At 48.4% G+C, this 12,963-nt stretch overlaps 6 protein-coding genes across 6 annotated transcripts; 4 read left to right on the plus strand and 2 right to left on the minus strand.

Annotated features, from left to right (window-relative positions):
• Positions 1–447: 447 nt before the first annotated feature.
• Positions 448–2,938, plus strand: ade1 (bifunctional aminoimidazole ribotide synthase/glycinamide ribotide synthase; the record flags this gene model as incomplete). The annotated part of the gene is made up of 2 exons (XM_056921533.1): positions 448–727; positions 810–2,938. 2 exons carry the CDS (start codon positions 448–450, stop codon positions 2,936–2,938), a joined length of 2,409 nt encoding a protein of 802 aa, XP_056779570.1.
• A 1,032-nt stretch (positions 2,939–3,970) lies between these two features.
• On the plus strand, positions 3,971–4,503 carry N7478_005320 (uncharacterized protein; the record flags this gene model as incomplete). Its single annotated transcript, XM_056921534.1, has 2 exons — positions 3,971–4,185; positions 4,260–4,503. The coding sequence occupies 2 exons, from the start codon at positions 3,971–3,973 to the stop codon at positions 4,501–4,503; spliced, it is 459 nt and encodes a 152-aa protein (XP_056779571.1).
• Positions 4,504–5,355: 852 nt separating this feature from the next.
• Positions 5,356–7,245, minus strand: act1 (actin ACT1; the record flags this gene model as incomplete). Its single annotated transcript, XM_056921535.1, has 6 exons — positions 5,356–5,586; positions 5,662–6,433; positions 6,535–6,565; positions 6,760–6,815; positions 7,039–7,069; positions 7,239–7,245. The coding sequence occupies 6 exons, from the start codon at positions 7,243–7,245 to the stop codon at positions 5,356–5,358; spliced, it is 1,128 nt and encodes a 375-aa protein (XP_056779572.1).
• A 960-nt stretch (positions 7,246–8,205) lies between these two features.
• Positions 8,206–8,954, plus strand: fes1 (Hsp70 nucleotide exchange factor FES1; the record flags this gene model as incomplete). The annotated part of the gene is made up of 2 exons (XM_056921536.1): positions 8,206–8,613; positions 8,712–8,954. The coding sequence occupies 2 exons, from the start codon at positions 8,206–8,208 to the stop codon at positions 8,952–8,954; spliced, it is 651 nt and encodes a 216-aa protein (XP_056779573.1).
• Positions 8,955–9,748: 794 nt separating this feature from the next.
• Positions 9,749–10,575, plus strand: N7478_005323 (UPF0220 family protein; the record flags this gene model as incomplete). Its single annotated transcript, XM_056921537.1, has 4 exons — positions 9,749–9,847; positions 10,004–10,264; positions 10,352–10,449; positions 10,512–10,575. The coding sequence occupies 4 exons, from the start codon at positions 9,749–9,751 to the stop codon at positions 10,573–10,575; spliced, it is 522 nt and encodes a 173-aa protein (XP_056779574.1).
• Positions 10,576–11,175: 600 nt separating this feature from the next.
• N7478_005324 (uncharacterized protein) lies at positions 11,176–12,644 on the minus strand (the record flags this gene model as incomplete). The annotated part of the gene is made up of 2 exons (XM_056921538.1): positions 11,176–12,539; positions 12,593–12,644. 2 exons carry the CDS (start codon positions 12,642–12,644, stop codon positions 11,176–11,178), a joined length of 1,416 nt encoding a protein of 471 aa, XP_056779575.1.
• Between the last annotated feature and the right edge of the window lie 319 nt (positions 12,645–12,963).

Genomic DNA, 12,963 nt, shown 5'->3' on the forward strand with positions numbered 1-12,963 from the left:
TGAATTTCTAGCACAAGTGTCCTTTTTGATTAATTCATCTTGCATAATCCTACTTTTTCCTTTTTATTCTCCCTTGGAGCTGTAATATCATCTCTTGAACTACCCTCGTAGTCGAATAGTGCACATAGTGAATGAAATACAACGGCTAAAAGTAACTTTATTGCAGCGGAAAAATGAGGCAGAAAAAAAAAGATTCCACCTGCAAAGAGTCACATTCTCATGCTCATTCCACTTCCCCCCGCAGTTGTTTGTGAGGTCTCTTAAAAAGAGGTGAGTGATTTCAAGTTCAGATTATTTCAATTGAACACTGCTCGATCAATTGCATTTCACCAAATTTCCCACGTCCCCTCTCTTCTCTCTCTATTCGACGAGGGGCAATTGTATACCCCGCGGTGGCTCCCACAGATCGCTAATCTCATAACAGTCAGTCAAGGCACTGCTATCAAAATGGCCCAAGAACAACTACGCATTCTTATTGTCGGCAATGGTGGCCGTGAGCATGCCTTCGCCTGGAAGCTAAGCCAATCGCCCCTCGTCGACATTGTGTATGTCGCTCCCGGCAATGGCGGTACTGGTCTGGGCACCTCAAGCAAGATCGTCAATGCCAATGTCAAGGGCGACAACTACCCTGCTTTGGTTGCATTTGCTCAGAAGAACGGTGTTAACCTCGTTGTTCCCGGCCCCGAGGCCCCTCTGGTGGATGGTATCCAAGGATACTTCCAAGCTGGTAAGTTAATCATACTCTTCTTCGCCGGCCGGTTATATAGAGTCACGGGTAATTATTAACACATACTTTTTTGTTTAATCAGTTGGTATCCGATGCTTTGGTCCTTCCAAAGCTGCTGCCCGCATGGAAGGCTCCAAGACCTTCTCCAAGGACTTCATGAAGCGCCACAGCATTCCCACTGCCGAGTTTGGCAACTTCTCCGACTACGAAGCCGCCAGTCGCTATCTCGATTCCGTATCTCACAACGTTGTTATCAAGGCTGATGGCTTGGCTGGTGGTAAGGGTGTTGTTCTTCCCACTACCAAGGAGGAAGCTCACCAGGCTCTGCGGGAAATGATGCTGGACCATCAGTTCGGCAAGGCTGGCGATGAAGTCGTGATTGAGGAATACTTGGAGGGAGATGAATTGAGCATTCTCACTTTCAGTGACGGCTACACTATTCGCTCTCTCCCCCCTGCGCAGGACCACAAGCGCATCTTTGATGGCGACAAGGGCCCCAACACTGGTGGTATGGGATGCTATGCCCCAACACGTATTGCGCCTAAGGAGGTGCGGGAAGAGGTTGACCGAACCATCATTCAGCCCTCCATCGATGGCATGCGTAAAGATGGATTCCCATTTGTTGGTATCTTGTTTACCGGTCTGATGATGACCAAGAACGGTCCCAAGGTTCTCGAGTATAACGTCCGTGGAGGAGACCCCGAGACTCAGACCTTGTTGCCTCTCTTGAGCGAGGACACCGATCTTGCAGAAATCATGGTCGCCTGTGCCGATCACTGGCTCGACGGTGTTTCAATTAAGATTGAACCCAACTACTCTACCACCGTCATTGGTGTTGCCGGTGGCTACCCCGGCTCTTACGCGAAGGGTACACCCATCACATTGGATCCTACCCCAGAGGGTACTCTTATCTTCCATGCCGGCACCACCCTGTCTGGCAACGAGCTGCAGACTTCTGGGGGCCGTGTAATTGCTGCTACTGCTACTGCCGCCACTCTTGAGGAGGCTGTAAAGAAGAGCTACGAGGGAATTTCCACTGTTCACTTCGATGGTATGTTCTACCGCAAGGACATTGCTCACCGCGCATTCCGTCAGACTGCCGACACCTCGCTCACCTACGCGGCTGCGGGTGTGTCCATCGACGCTGGAAACGAGCTGGTCAACCGCATCAAGAGCTCGGTCGGTCGTACTAAGCGCCCAGGTACCGATGCTGTCATTGGTGGTTTCGGAGGTCTCTTCTCGTTGGCCGCTGCCAACCCCCAGTACCACCCCCACTCACCAACCCTGATCGGTGCCATCGATGGTGTCGGTACCAAGCTTAAGGTTGCTCACTCCGTGGGTATCCACGACACCGTTGGTATTGATCTGGTTGCTATGAACGTCAACGATCTTGTTGTCCAGGGTGCCGAGCCTCTTTTCTTCCTTGACTGCTACTCTTGCGGTCATCTGGATGTGCCCACTGCCACCGCATTTGTTACTGGTGTCGCCGAGGGTTGTGTGCAGGCTGGTTGCGCCCTGATTGGTGGCGAGACCGCTGAGATGCCTGGTCTTTTCGTTGATGACAGCTATGACGCTGTCGGTGCTGCCGTTGGTGCCATCAACACCACCGGTGACCATGCTCGCCAGATCCTTCCCTACACTGACTCCATGCGCCCTGGGGATGTTCTCCTCGCCCTGGCTTCTTCCGGCCCTCACTCCAACGGATACTCTCTTGTGCGCAAGATCGTTGAGCGTGCCGGTCTGAGCTACTCTGACCCTGCTCCATTCACCATGCCCGGCCAAGAGGGTCAAGTTTCCGTGGGCCGTGCTCTCCTTACCCCTACTCGCATCTACGTCAAGTCTATCTTGAACGCCCTTGCCACTCACCCAACTGCTATCAAGGGTCTTGCCCATATCACCGGTGGTGGTCTTGTTGAGAATGTGCCTCGTATGCTCCCCGCTACTCTGACTGCTGACATTGACGTTCGTGCCTGGACTCAGCCGTCTGTTTTCAACTGGCTCCAGCGTGCCGGTAATGTCTCCGCTGCTGAGATGGCTCGTGCCTTCAACTGCGGTGTTGGTATGATTATCGCCGTGGACCCAGCTTCTGAGGCTGCTGTCCGTCAAAGCTTCGAGGAGAAGGGCGAGGAGGTCTACAGCATTGGTAAGCTTCGCGCTCGTGCCGAGGGTGAGGAGGGCTGCGTGCTGAGTGGCCTGGAGTCCTGGGCATGATTTGCTGGAACTTCTTCTCAAAATCCGTATTTTTTTTGACTTCTACAATTTGTTCCTTTTCTTGGTATATTTTGCATTCTCTTTTGTTTTCTTCTTTTTTCCTTTTCTCTCCCCTGCCTTTGAAAGGCCCCAATAAAAATGGACGAGTCCGAAACGACTGACGCTGATCCTGTATGATGGATGAAATGATACATATATATACTCCCACAATTTTATCCTGCAATGAGACTTTCTTATCAAAGACATGTCTTTACTTTTATGAACTGCCAGTGGTTTAACAAATAATCTTCCAACAGTGATCGTAACCATCAAATATCTAGAGTCGAATACGGAGTACTGGGTATGTATTTTACCTACCTGTTGATCCATCATATTGGGTCTTAATCGAGCTCGAACATTGAAGCTCAGTCTAAAAATAACCTCGTAGTATTATAAGCTTGGGAGCTCGGGAACATCTAGTATGGATGAGGCTGTGTATGTTGATAGGACCATAGGGCCGGGAGGCCTTAATCACGGGAACCTTGGAATGAGACAACATCCGCTTTTTAAGAGGACATCATAAACCAAAGGACCATGTGCCAACCATAGACTAAATTCTTAAACCTGCCAAAGATCTACATAAGCATAACCTAATTCTAAACTTTGTGTCGCCTTCTGCTCATAGGTGCGCTCGGCAGTAGCATGAGGCGTCCGGCAAAGGCGTCCAGCGATCCACTTCAGGCCTAATGGACTTCTTTACCATGCCAGTTCCAATTTGCTGGACACTGTAAAGGGTCAATGTAACTCCAGGCCTTATTCCAGACATAGCCTCTGATCTACACGTCACGGTGACTCCAGGTAAATCCGGTGACCAGCAAACATCCTGCAAGCAGGCCTTGCGACGAACATCAATATCAAGTAAATAATTCAAGTATAAAAGTATCCATTGATCTCATTTTTCATGTATATTCTCGTCAATTAAAGCAAGATACATTCCAATAAAGATACTGTTTTCTACATCTACACCTACACTTCAATTCTTACTCAATCACCATGAAGACCACCATCATCTCCACTGCTCTCCTGGCCGCTGCTAGCACTACTCTCGCAGCCCCCAGCACTGCCAATTTCAAGCGTGCCCTTCAATCCTTGGAGCTCAAGAACTTCTGGGGAAACCTTTACTCCCAAGAACTCCCCACAAGCTACAACATCGGGTTTGCCTTGAATGACCCCAACACCAACGTCAACACTGACTGCGATGCATTCTGGTATGTGCTTCTACATCTCGACTGTTATACATACAGAGTGAAAGAATCAAATACTAATTACATTGTAATAACAGGTCCCAGGGTCAAGCTGGAAGTTTGATGTTCAACTGCTCCAACCCAGCTTATCAGATTGGCTTCCCCAGTGGAATTTATAACATTGAGGACTTCGTTCTGCGTGTTTCTCGTGCTGATGGTACTGAGGCTGGTCAGAACACTGTCTCTGGTGATGATTGGCAGTGCACGAAGCATGATGGTTACCCCGAGGAAACCTGTGAGTGGGTTGGTGTTTTCAACATCAATTTGTCTGCTTCTTCTTAAGCGAGGAGCCTGAAGCATGAGATGTTTAGTTTGTTGGCAAATAGTAGATAAAGAATGGAAACTGGGACTTAATTGGCATTTACTTAGTATCTGGTGTTGCCCATAAGAATAGCCCTGGAGATGGTGCTTATACATAGCTGCAAATCATGTCTCTATTACATTGAAATATATGGATTGCCAATTCATACTACACACCGATCCGTGAACAACGGAAGTCATCACGCAATGTATCTCTGTTTAACTCTATCCATATCGGTAGCTTTTCGAAGATCCGTTACACATACTACTATATGTATCGTCCTAGCTTCCCCAAAATGCCTTGTCTACAAACTTTTTCACTTTAGGTGCGTAGATCATCATTTGAGCCTCAACCTCTTTGGAAAGCACATGGTCTAAATTTACGGAGACAGTGACAAAGGGCATAGCTCAAGACAATTTGGTCGGAGATACAACTCATAAGGCTAGAACAGGAAATAAAAGAAAAGGGCTAACGCGATCGGTGCCAACTCCATGTACACACATCAGCTACACCGAGGCGCGAAAGGATCTGCATCCCCAGGCCGTTTTGTAAAAGAAAACAAGCAACAGCGTTTCATCAGAGGGCGGAAACTCGCGACAACGAAGCACAGTTCGAAAAAATAAAAAGTAGGAACAGTAGGAGAGGAGGGAGGGCACGAGAGAGAAAAAGGAGAAAGACGACCGACTCTATTCCACTAAAATCGAGATTTCCATTTTCAGGCTATCCGCTTGGTAATGCGAGTCCAACAACGCTTGCTATCCACCAGTGCCTCCATCCGGCCTTTTAATACACCAGGAAAGTACGAGCGAAAACGATCAATGTAATCAAATAGCTTAGAAGCACTTGCGGTGCACAATGGAGGGACCAGACTCGTCGTACTCCTGCTTGGAGATCCACATCTGTTGGAAGGTGGACAGAGAGGCGAGAATGGAACCACCGATCCAGACAGAGTACTTGCGCTCGGGAGGAGCAATGATCTTGACCTTCATGGAAGAAGGAGCAAGAGCAGTGATCTCCTTCTGCATACGGTCGGAGATACCGGGGTACATGGTGGTACCACCAGACTAGTAGTTTTATGTTAGTAAAAGGTTCACGGAAGAGGTCAAAAAGAGAGAGAAAGGGAAAGATGAGAAACTTACCATGACAATGTTGCCGTACAGATCCTTACGAACATCAACATCACACTTCATGATGGAGTTGAAGGTGGTGACGTGGATACCGCCGCTCTCCAGACCCAGAACGTTAGGCTGGAACAGAGCCTCAGGAGCACGGAAACGCTCGTTGCCAATGGTGATGACCTGTCCGTCAGGAAGCTCGTAGGACTTCTCCAGGCTGGAGCTCTGGGAAGCGGTCTGGATCTCCTGCTCGAAGTCAAGGGCGACGTAGCAAAGCTTCTCCTTGATGTCACGGACAATTTCACGCTCGGCGGTGGTGGAGAAAGTGTAACCACGCTCAGCCAGGATCTTCATCAGGTAGTCGGTCAAGTCACGACCAGCCATATCAATACGGGAGATGGCGTGGGGGAGAGAGAAACCCTCGTAGATGGGGACAACGTGGGTAACACCGTCACCAGAGTCGAGAACGATACCAGTGGTACGACCGGAGGCGTACAGGGACAGAACGGCCTGGATGGAGACGTAGAAGGCGGGGGCGTTGAAGGTCTCGAAGACGATCTGGGTCATCTTCTCACGGTTGGACTTGGGGTTGATAGGAGCCTCAGTCAAGAGGATGGGGTGCTCCTCGGGGGCGACACGGAGCTCGTTGTAGAAAGTGTGGTGCCAGATCTTCTCCATGTCATCCCAGTTGGTGACAACACCGTGCTCAATGGGGTAACGGAGAGTGAGGATACCACGCTTGGACTGTGCCTCATCACCCACGTAGGAGTCCTTCTGACCCATACCAATCATGATACTAAGCACATGTTAATATCATCTAATTTCTTTCCTTATATGGGCTGAGCATATTTGATTGATTTTGATAGCCCAGTTTGCAGATTGGGGAGGAATATTTACCCATGGTGACGGGGACGACCGACGATGGAGGCTATTCATAAGGTTAGTAAACGTTGCGTTTTTTTTCTTGGCACCTCTCTGATCCCATATTCTCAATTTGTTCCCAGCTTGCTTAGTGGCTCGCGATGATCGAAACCCCCGCGAATGCCGCCCGACGCAAGGGTTGGTGGGATGGGTCAAAAGGAGGAGGGGTGGGCAAACCCTCGTGTTAGGGGTGAAACTTACGGAAGACAGCTCGGGGTGCGTCGTCACCGGCAAAACCGGCCTTACACATACCCGAACTACACGAAGCATCAGTAAACCACTCTTCAAATTGTAAATTGACATTGTTGCTGGTCGGGCGGGCTTCTGGAGGGAGTGTGGGCCAGCGATTGGGCATCAATTTGTCGGTGTGGATGAATAGGGGAAGATGATGGCATGCACCGCGACCGGGGCGGTTGACGCCCCCCCCCCCATAACACAGCCCCCCAGCTTCCCTCCGACTAGCAACAATTCATCACGTACCCATTGTCGATAACGAGAGCTGCGACTTCCTCTGTAAGAGATGAAATAGATTAGCGATGAGGTCAAGCAAGACGATGGGTGACAGTGATGTTGATTAGGCAGTTGAGGCATCCAGCTTAGTGGACAATCACTTTGAGGGGTTCAGGGAAAGCGGCTAAGGTGGCCACAACAAGACAAATCAAATACAGGGGACCACGAACCTTCCATGGTGACAGCTGACAGGGAGATAGACTAGAAAAAAAAGGAAAAGAAAATGGAGATGGAGGAAGAAGATATAAGTGGATGGAGGAGAGGTAGGGGAAAGGGAGGAAGGAGAAGAAGGGAAGAAGTGGAGAGGAGGGGAGAGTTTGTGATGGTTGGGACACCTGGTGTGTGCGCAACAATTGGTCTCGACTAAGCCCCCCCAAAAGTGATCGACTGGTTCACTTTCCACCCAAGAGAGAGAGAAAAGACTGATTCCTATATATGTTCTGAATGATATCCTAGGCAGACACTATGAAAGAATTATTCAGATCATGAATTTCCATGAATTTATTTGGGAATTGAGGGATTGTTCCGTTTAGAGTCGTAGTCGTGGGGCACTATGTCGGAGCCTCCAGACCCTTGGGCCATTGGGAATGCTTCTCTCTTTATCTGGACATAATCTAATATTATCCCAGGCTACGACTTTTATCTCCCCAAGTAAGATGGTCATTCTCTCATGTGGCGGGGGGAAACAGTAGAACCAACCCGAGTACGAGTACCCGTGGGAACATCGAGAGGTTACTTCTAAGTATAGAAACGCCCGGCTGAGCAGAGATTCGGTACTTAGAGGGTACAAGGTTTTATCGCATACTGATACTAACCAAGTGCTAGATATTACGCCCCCAATTCCTTCCTTTCAAGTTCAAGCAAGGTGTCCTCTAGCCTTACGCAAGCTGGGTTACCGCCATTTCGGGCCAAAGACCGCAGCCTAATGTGTGCAGCACTTGAGTGCCCGCACCGGTGCTCCTCCTGTGGGCTTCCAAAGTGTGGCAAGTCACCTGACACGTGCTGGATCCCACTAGAAAAGTCCAGTGACTTCGACGTCAGATTAGGTAAGTTGAAGGTTTAATATAATATCACCTATCATTCCTACTTTATATCTTGGTTTTTTGAAAGTACACCATTGTTGCGTTATACTTCATCATGGCTATGGATCCTCAAATGAACAAGCTCCTCAAATGGAGTGTCGAAAACTCCCAGCAAAAAAACGAAGATGGCACCGTCACTGCCCCTCCTTCCGCCACGGAGGCTTCTCGCAACTTGACCCCAGACATGATCAATGCTCTTCTCGGTGGACCCTCGGACGCTGATCTCATGAAAGCGGCTATTGAGGTCGTATATTCTGATGAGTCGGACCTAGAGAATAAATTGATTGCATTCGACAACTTTGAGCAACTGATCGAATCCATTGACAACGCCAATAACCTGGAACCCTGTGGCCTCTGGACTCCTTTGGTTAAGCTTCTGGAACATAAGGAAGCCGAAATTCGCCTTTATGCAGCCTGGTGCATTGGAACCGCTGTCCAGAACAACGAAAAGGCCCAAGACAAGGTATGTGCACCCTTCAAAAGACAAAAAAAAGAAAAAAAAAACCCCAAAAAAACTTGCTATAGAAATCGCAGAAAACCAATTTTTTCTTTCATGTACAGCTCATTGTTCTCAACGCGATTCCCATGCTTGTGAAGGTCGCTACCTCCGACTCAGACTCCGCTACTCGCAAGAAGTCCGTGTACGCGCTCTCCTGCGCCGTCCGCAACTATCAGCCATCTATGAACGAACTGGTCAAGCATCTCCCTGAGGGCTACCCCACTGAGAAGGTCGACGCTGGAGATATGGATGCCGTGGACGTCATCATAGACAAATTACGCGCTCACCCCGTTGATTCTGCATGAACTGTTTAACAACTTTTCAACATACCCCGAGAGCAATACGCCCAATGCTTGATTTGAGAAAACCTCGGAATTTCCTACGAATCCACACCCGCCGTATCTAAGTCTCAACACTATGATTGTCCCGCTCCAGCATACGACTGGATCACAGGGTTCGCTCCCGTGAGTTTTTATCGCCACGCTACGACTGTCTTACATCGATAGCAACCTACTTGGCGACTTGTTGCGCCCGAGAAACATTAAATTCTCAACTTGGCGTTCTGTTGACGCGTCATGCATCGATCGGCTCAGAGCCACTTGATCTCATATGTACACAAAGATATATCTGCCTATATTTAATGAGACTTCGGAAACACATTCTAAGAATTCAAACCTGGTTGCCTTGAAAGCATACTATTAACTCCATATAACCATTAATTCATGCAGCGAGCTGACGACTACATTCAAAGTCTGAGAGCACCAAAATCTACTTCGCTGCCTGACATCAGATTATCCCGCTGCCTATTATGACGAGGACAAATAATTTTTTGGCTTCAGAACATCAAAGACAAAAGTATCATTAAGAATCAGTTTCAATAGCAGTTCAAAATAAAACAATAATCATATTATAAATTTACTTCCCATTCATAATCGCTTTCAGTAAAATCGTAGTATGAGAAAAGCAATGTCACTCGATTCCCCTCCGCCTCGGCCCGTTATTTCTCCGGCACAAGTCGTCATTGGATCCGCCAACAGCTCTAACCCCAGCTTCTATCATCAACATCAAACAAGCACATAAATTCACCACATCTCCAACCATGGACGTCTCAGGCAACCGACTATTTCGCTTCTCCAGGCCTGAATGGATGAATAACGCAGCCGTCCGCAACGTGGGCGTCTACATCTCCGGTGCACTGGTCAGTGACCCCCAATCAACCCATTTTCATCCTCGAACCCGGGCGCATGGTAGTCAGCTTTAAGAGCCGAAAGCCTCGTCGCAAACATTCAATGATCCAGCATTGTGAAATGAAATATCCGAACCGTGGAAAAAATGCTAATGTTGAGCTCTACAGTTTGCCGCGGGCTTCTTCTTCCTTATTGACGTTGCCGCCTTTTCGCATAGCCGTCTCAATGGCTCCGACGTACACATTAAGTTCGTGGACTGGATTCCGGGTATATGCTCTGCACTTGGAATGCTGGTTATCAACTCCATTGAGAAGTCGCGGTTGCAGGCCGATAGCTTTAGTTACAGCGGGGGTGGGGTGGCTTGGAAAGCGCGCTTTGTGCTCTTCTTGGGCTTTGCGCTGTTAGCTGGCGGCCTTGCTGGAAGTGTGGTATGTATCACTTATTTTGATCGAGTACATTCGTTTGTTCGATTTACTGGAAGTCGTCTCAAAATCGGGGCTAATACTTTCATGCAGACGGTTATGGTTCTTAAGTATCTTATCAAGGATTATCCTATCCAAACGCTATACTTTGGAATTGCAAATGTGGTAGCGAACGGTCTGGTCATGCTCAGGTATGTTTACTCTTGCGCTCAGCTCTGCTATCTTATTAGGATCATTCACTAACCTGTCACAGCTCTGTTGTTTTGTGGGTCTCGCAGAATATCGAGGATGACTACACCTACAATCTCGCCCTTTAGTTGCACTGAAATCAGTTTTACTGTCTCGGGCATAGATATTGTACTTTACGCGTGTTATTATGACTGCTTGGTTTTTACATTCGCATCTCTGGCTATTAGGGCTAGAGCTTATTTAGCTAGCGTGATGGAATTAAGTTGGATCGATGAACTTGGTATTCAGTTTCAATTGTCTCCTACAAGGAAATGTTGATAAGATAAATCCAGATTACTGGTTGTCAAGCATCAAACTGTCTGATTCAGTATAGACGATAGGTATAGAAAAGTCGAGGTGAATGTCACAAGCATTAAACATGAGTGCTCCCAGCAGATGTTTTGAACTAGATATTCAGGAATCCAGAAATTCAAAATTGCTGTAATATTAATCTAAGATATTCCACGCGGACCACATATACCTAGATCGGCTTTTTGCCCAGATGGTCGTCTAGTAGGGGTTTCAACAACATTTTAAAAGACCGAAACCAAAGATTCGAATGTTGAAAACTAGATTTAAACCCACATATGCACCGACCGCATGCACCCGTGGAAACGCCAATACCAAACCATATGCATCATCAGTTCATAAAGTCATAAAAGTATAACGCAGTCAGAAGTATCACCCCATCAATGGTCTTCACAGAACAGTCGAAGCACCTCATCAATACATGTCATCGCTTTTCCTTTCTCCAACAATACGGGCGTAGCACCACCGGCGACAGCTGGATCTTTCAAATATTTGCGCAATGCAAATGCCGCTGCTTTATATGTTGCATGATACATCGCCTTGAATTCGTCGTCGTCAGCTGATGCCCCAGGACCCGGTGTCTGCGCACGGAGCCCTTCAGCAGCTGGTGTTGAATTGGAAGTCTCAGGATCTGGATCTGCTCCTCCGGCGATCAATTTGCTAGTTGAAGATCGTGTGTTCGAGCGATGAAACCCAAAAAGCCGCATGCATGTCAGAATGGTGCGCGTAATTAAGTTTTTATTTTCTGCGATGATGAATTCAGGGTTCTTAGGAGGGGAAGGTGGAGGAGAGCTTGATTTTGTTTCGACGGTAGTAGAAGGAAGAGACTGTGGCACCACCTGCTGTGATCCGCGCCGGGGGCCGGAGTCTAGGAATGGATTTGGCGTCGCAGGACGCTTTTGAGGGTCTGCATTAGCACTCGGGGCAGCGCGTAAACCACGTGTACTACAGGGACGGTGCATGTTGGTTCCAATTGAAACAGATCGTGATCTGCGGGAGACTAATCGATCGAGGCTTGGGAGGCTTGGTGCGTCGTCGTCAGGTTCGCGCTTGACTCGGAGAGATTGGAGATTCTGTGACGAGGATAAGGGTCGCGAGGGAGCCATCAATTGTGAAACAGCCTCGCCGCCCTTTTGCCTTACACGGCGGTGATGTTGTGCAGCAACCTCAAAGAGGGTTGCTACCCGCTTTCGCTTGGGGCTTGGGGAGCTGATGTCTGGTAGGAACTCAGCTGGCGTTGACAGAGAGTGCCCATCACGGCTTGGTGGGGGAGATGGGAAGACTTGTGCTTGGGTAAGTAGCTCTGTTGAGAGCGGAGCTGCATAGATCCTCAACTCATAAGGTTTACTGGTTGAAGCAGTGGCGGGATCATTTGAATCCAATGGCGATGAGTGGGGCGGGGTGGGTGGTCGTGTGCACGATGATAACACGCCAAAGACTAAGAGGTCTGATGTGTTTGCGCCGCTCTTCCTAGATGGAGTCCCGTCGACACTAACCAGCAGACCAACGGGACATTGTATAGATTGGTGAAGTTCCAGCTCATCTTCATTCAGCCAGAGAGCTCCACTCAATTTACGTTGGAGCCATTGCGATGTTCCAGGGTTGGTTGTATGTAGTTCAAGGCTTGGTCCTACTCGGGCATGAAGGGGAATTAAGGCCGGGTTGACGAAACTGCGGAGGCCAAGTTTGGCGGTTTTGGATATGTCGCATTGCCAGCGAGAAGTCGGGTCGAATAAGCGGATCCCTAATAGGATGGTCAGCGCGAAGTTACAAACGAAGACGCGTCGGTGGCTCTACCTTCTAGGGGGCGGTCCGGATCGAGAGCAATTGATCCCGACCAGAGACTCATATTTGAAGTATCTGGAGCAGATCCCGATTTCACAGTTCCATTTTGCAGGTTTGTCGATTTGCAGATGTCTCATGAACTGTGATCTTAAAGCCTTGGAGTAACGCATCAAGTGGGGAACGCGTCTAGCCCGACCCGTGGTCACGTGCACGCATTGAACAAGTTTTCCTGCTTGGAAAGGCAATATAGTTCTACATGTTGCTGTATAGAAACCAAGTACAAGAACATTTACACCGGTCGAGGATTGGTCAGAGAATAAATGAGAAAACCCTCCATATTTCAGGGAGTCTATATATCCACTGTAATATAATACACTAAAGGT

This window comes from Penicillium angulare (assembly GCF_028827245.1).
Source record: "Penicillium angulare strain IBT 27051 chromosome Unknown utg000004l_segment0_segment0, whole genome shotgun sequence".
NCBI classification, from domain to species: domain Eukaryota; kingdom Fungi; phylum Ascomycota; class Eurotiomycetes; order Eurotiales; family Aspergillaceae; genus Penicillium; species Penicillium angulare.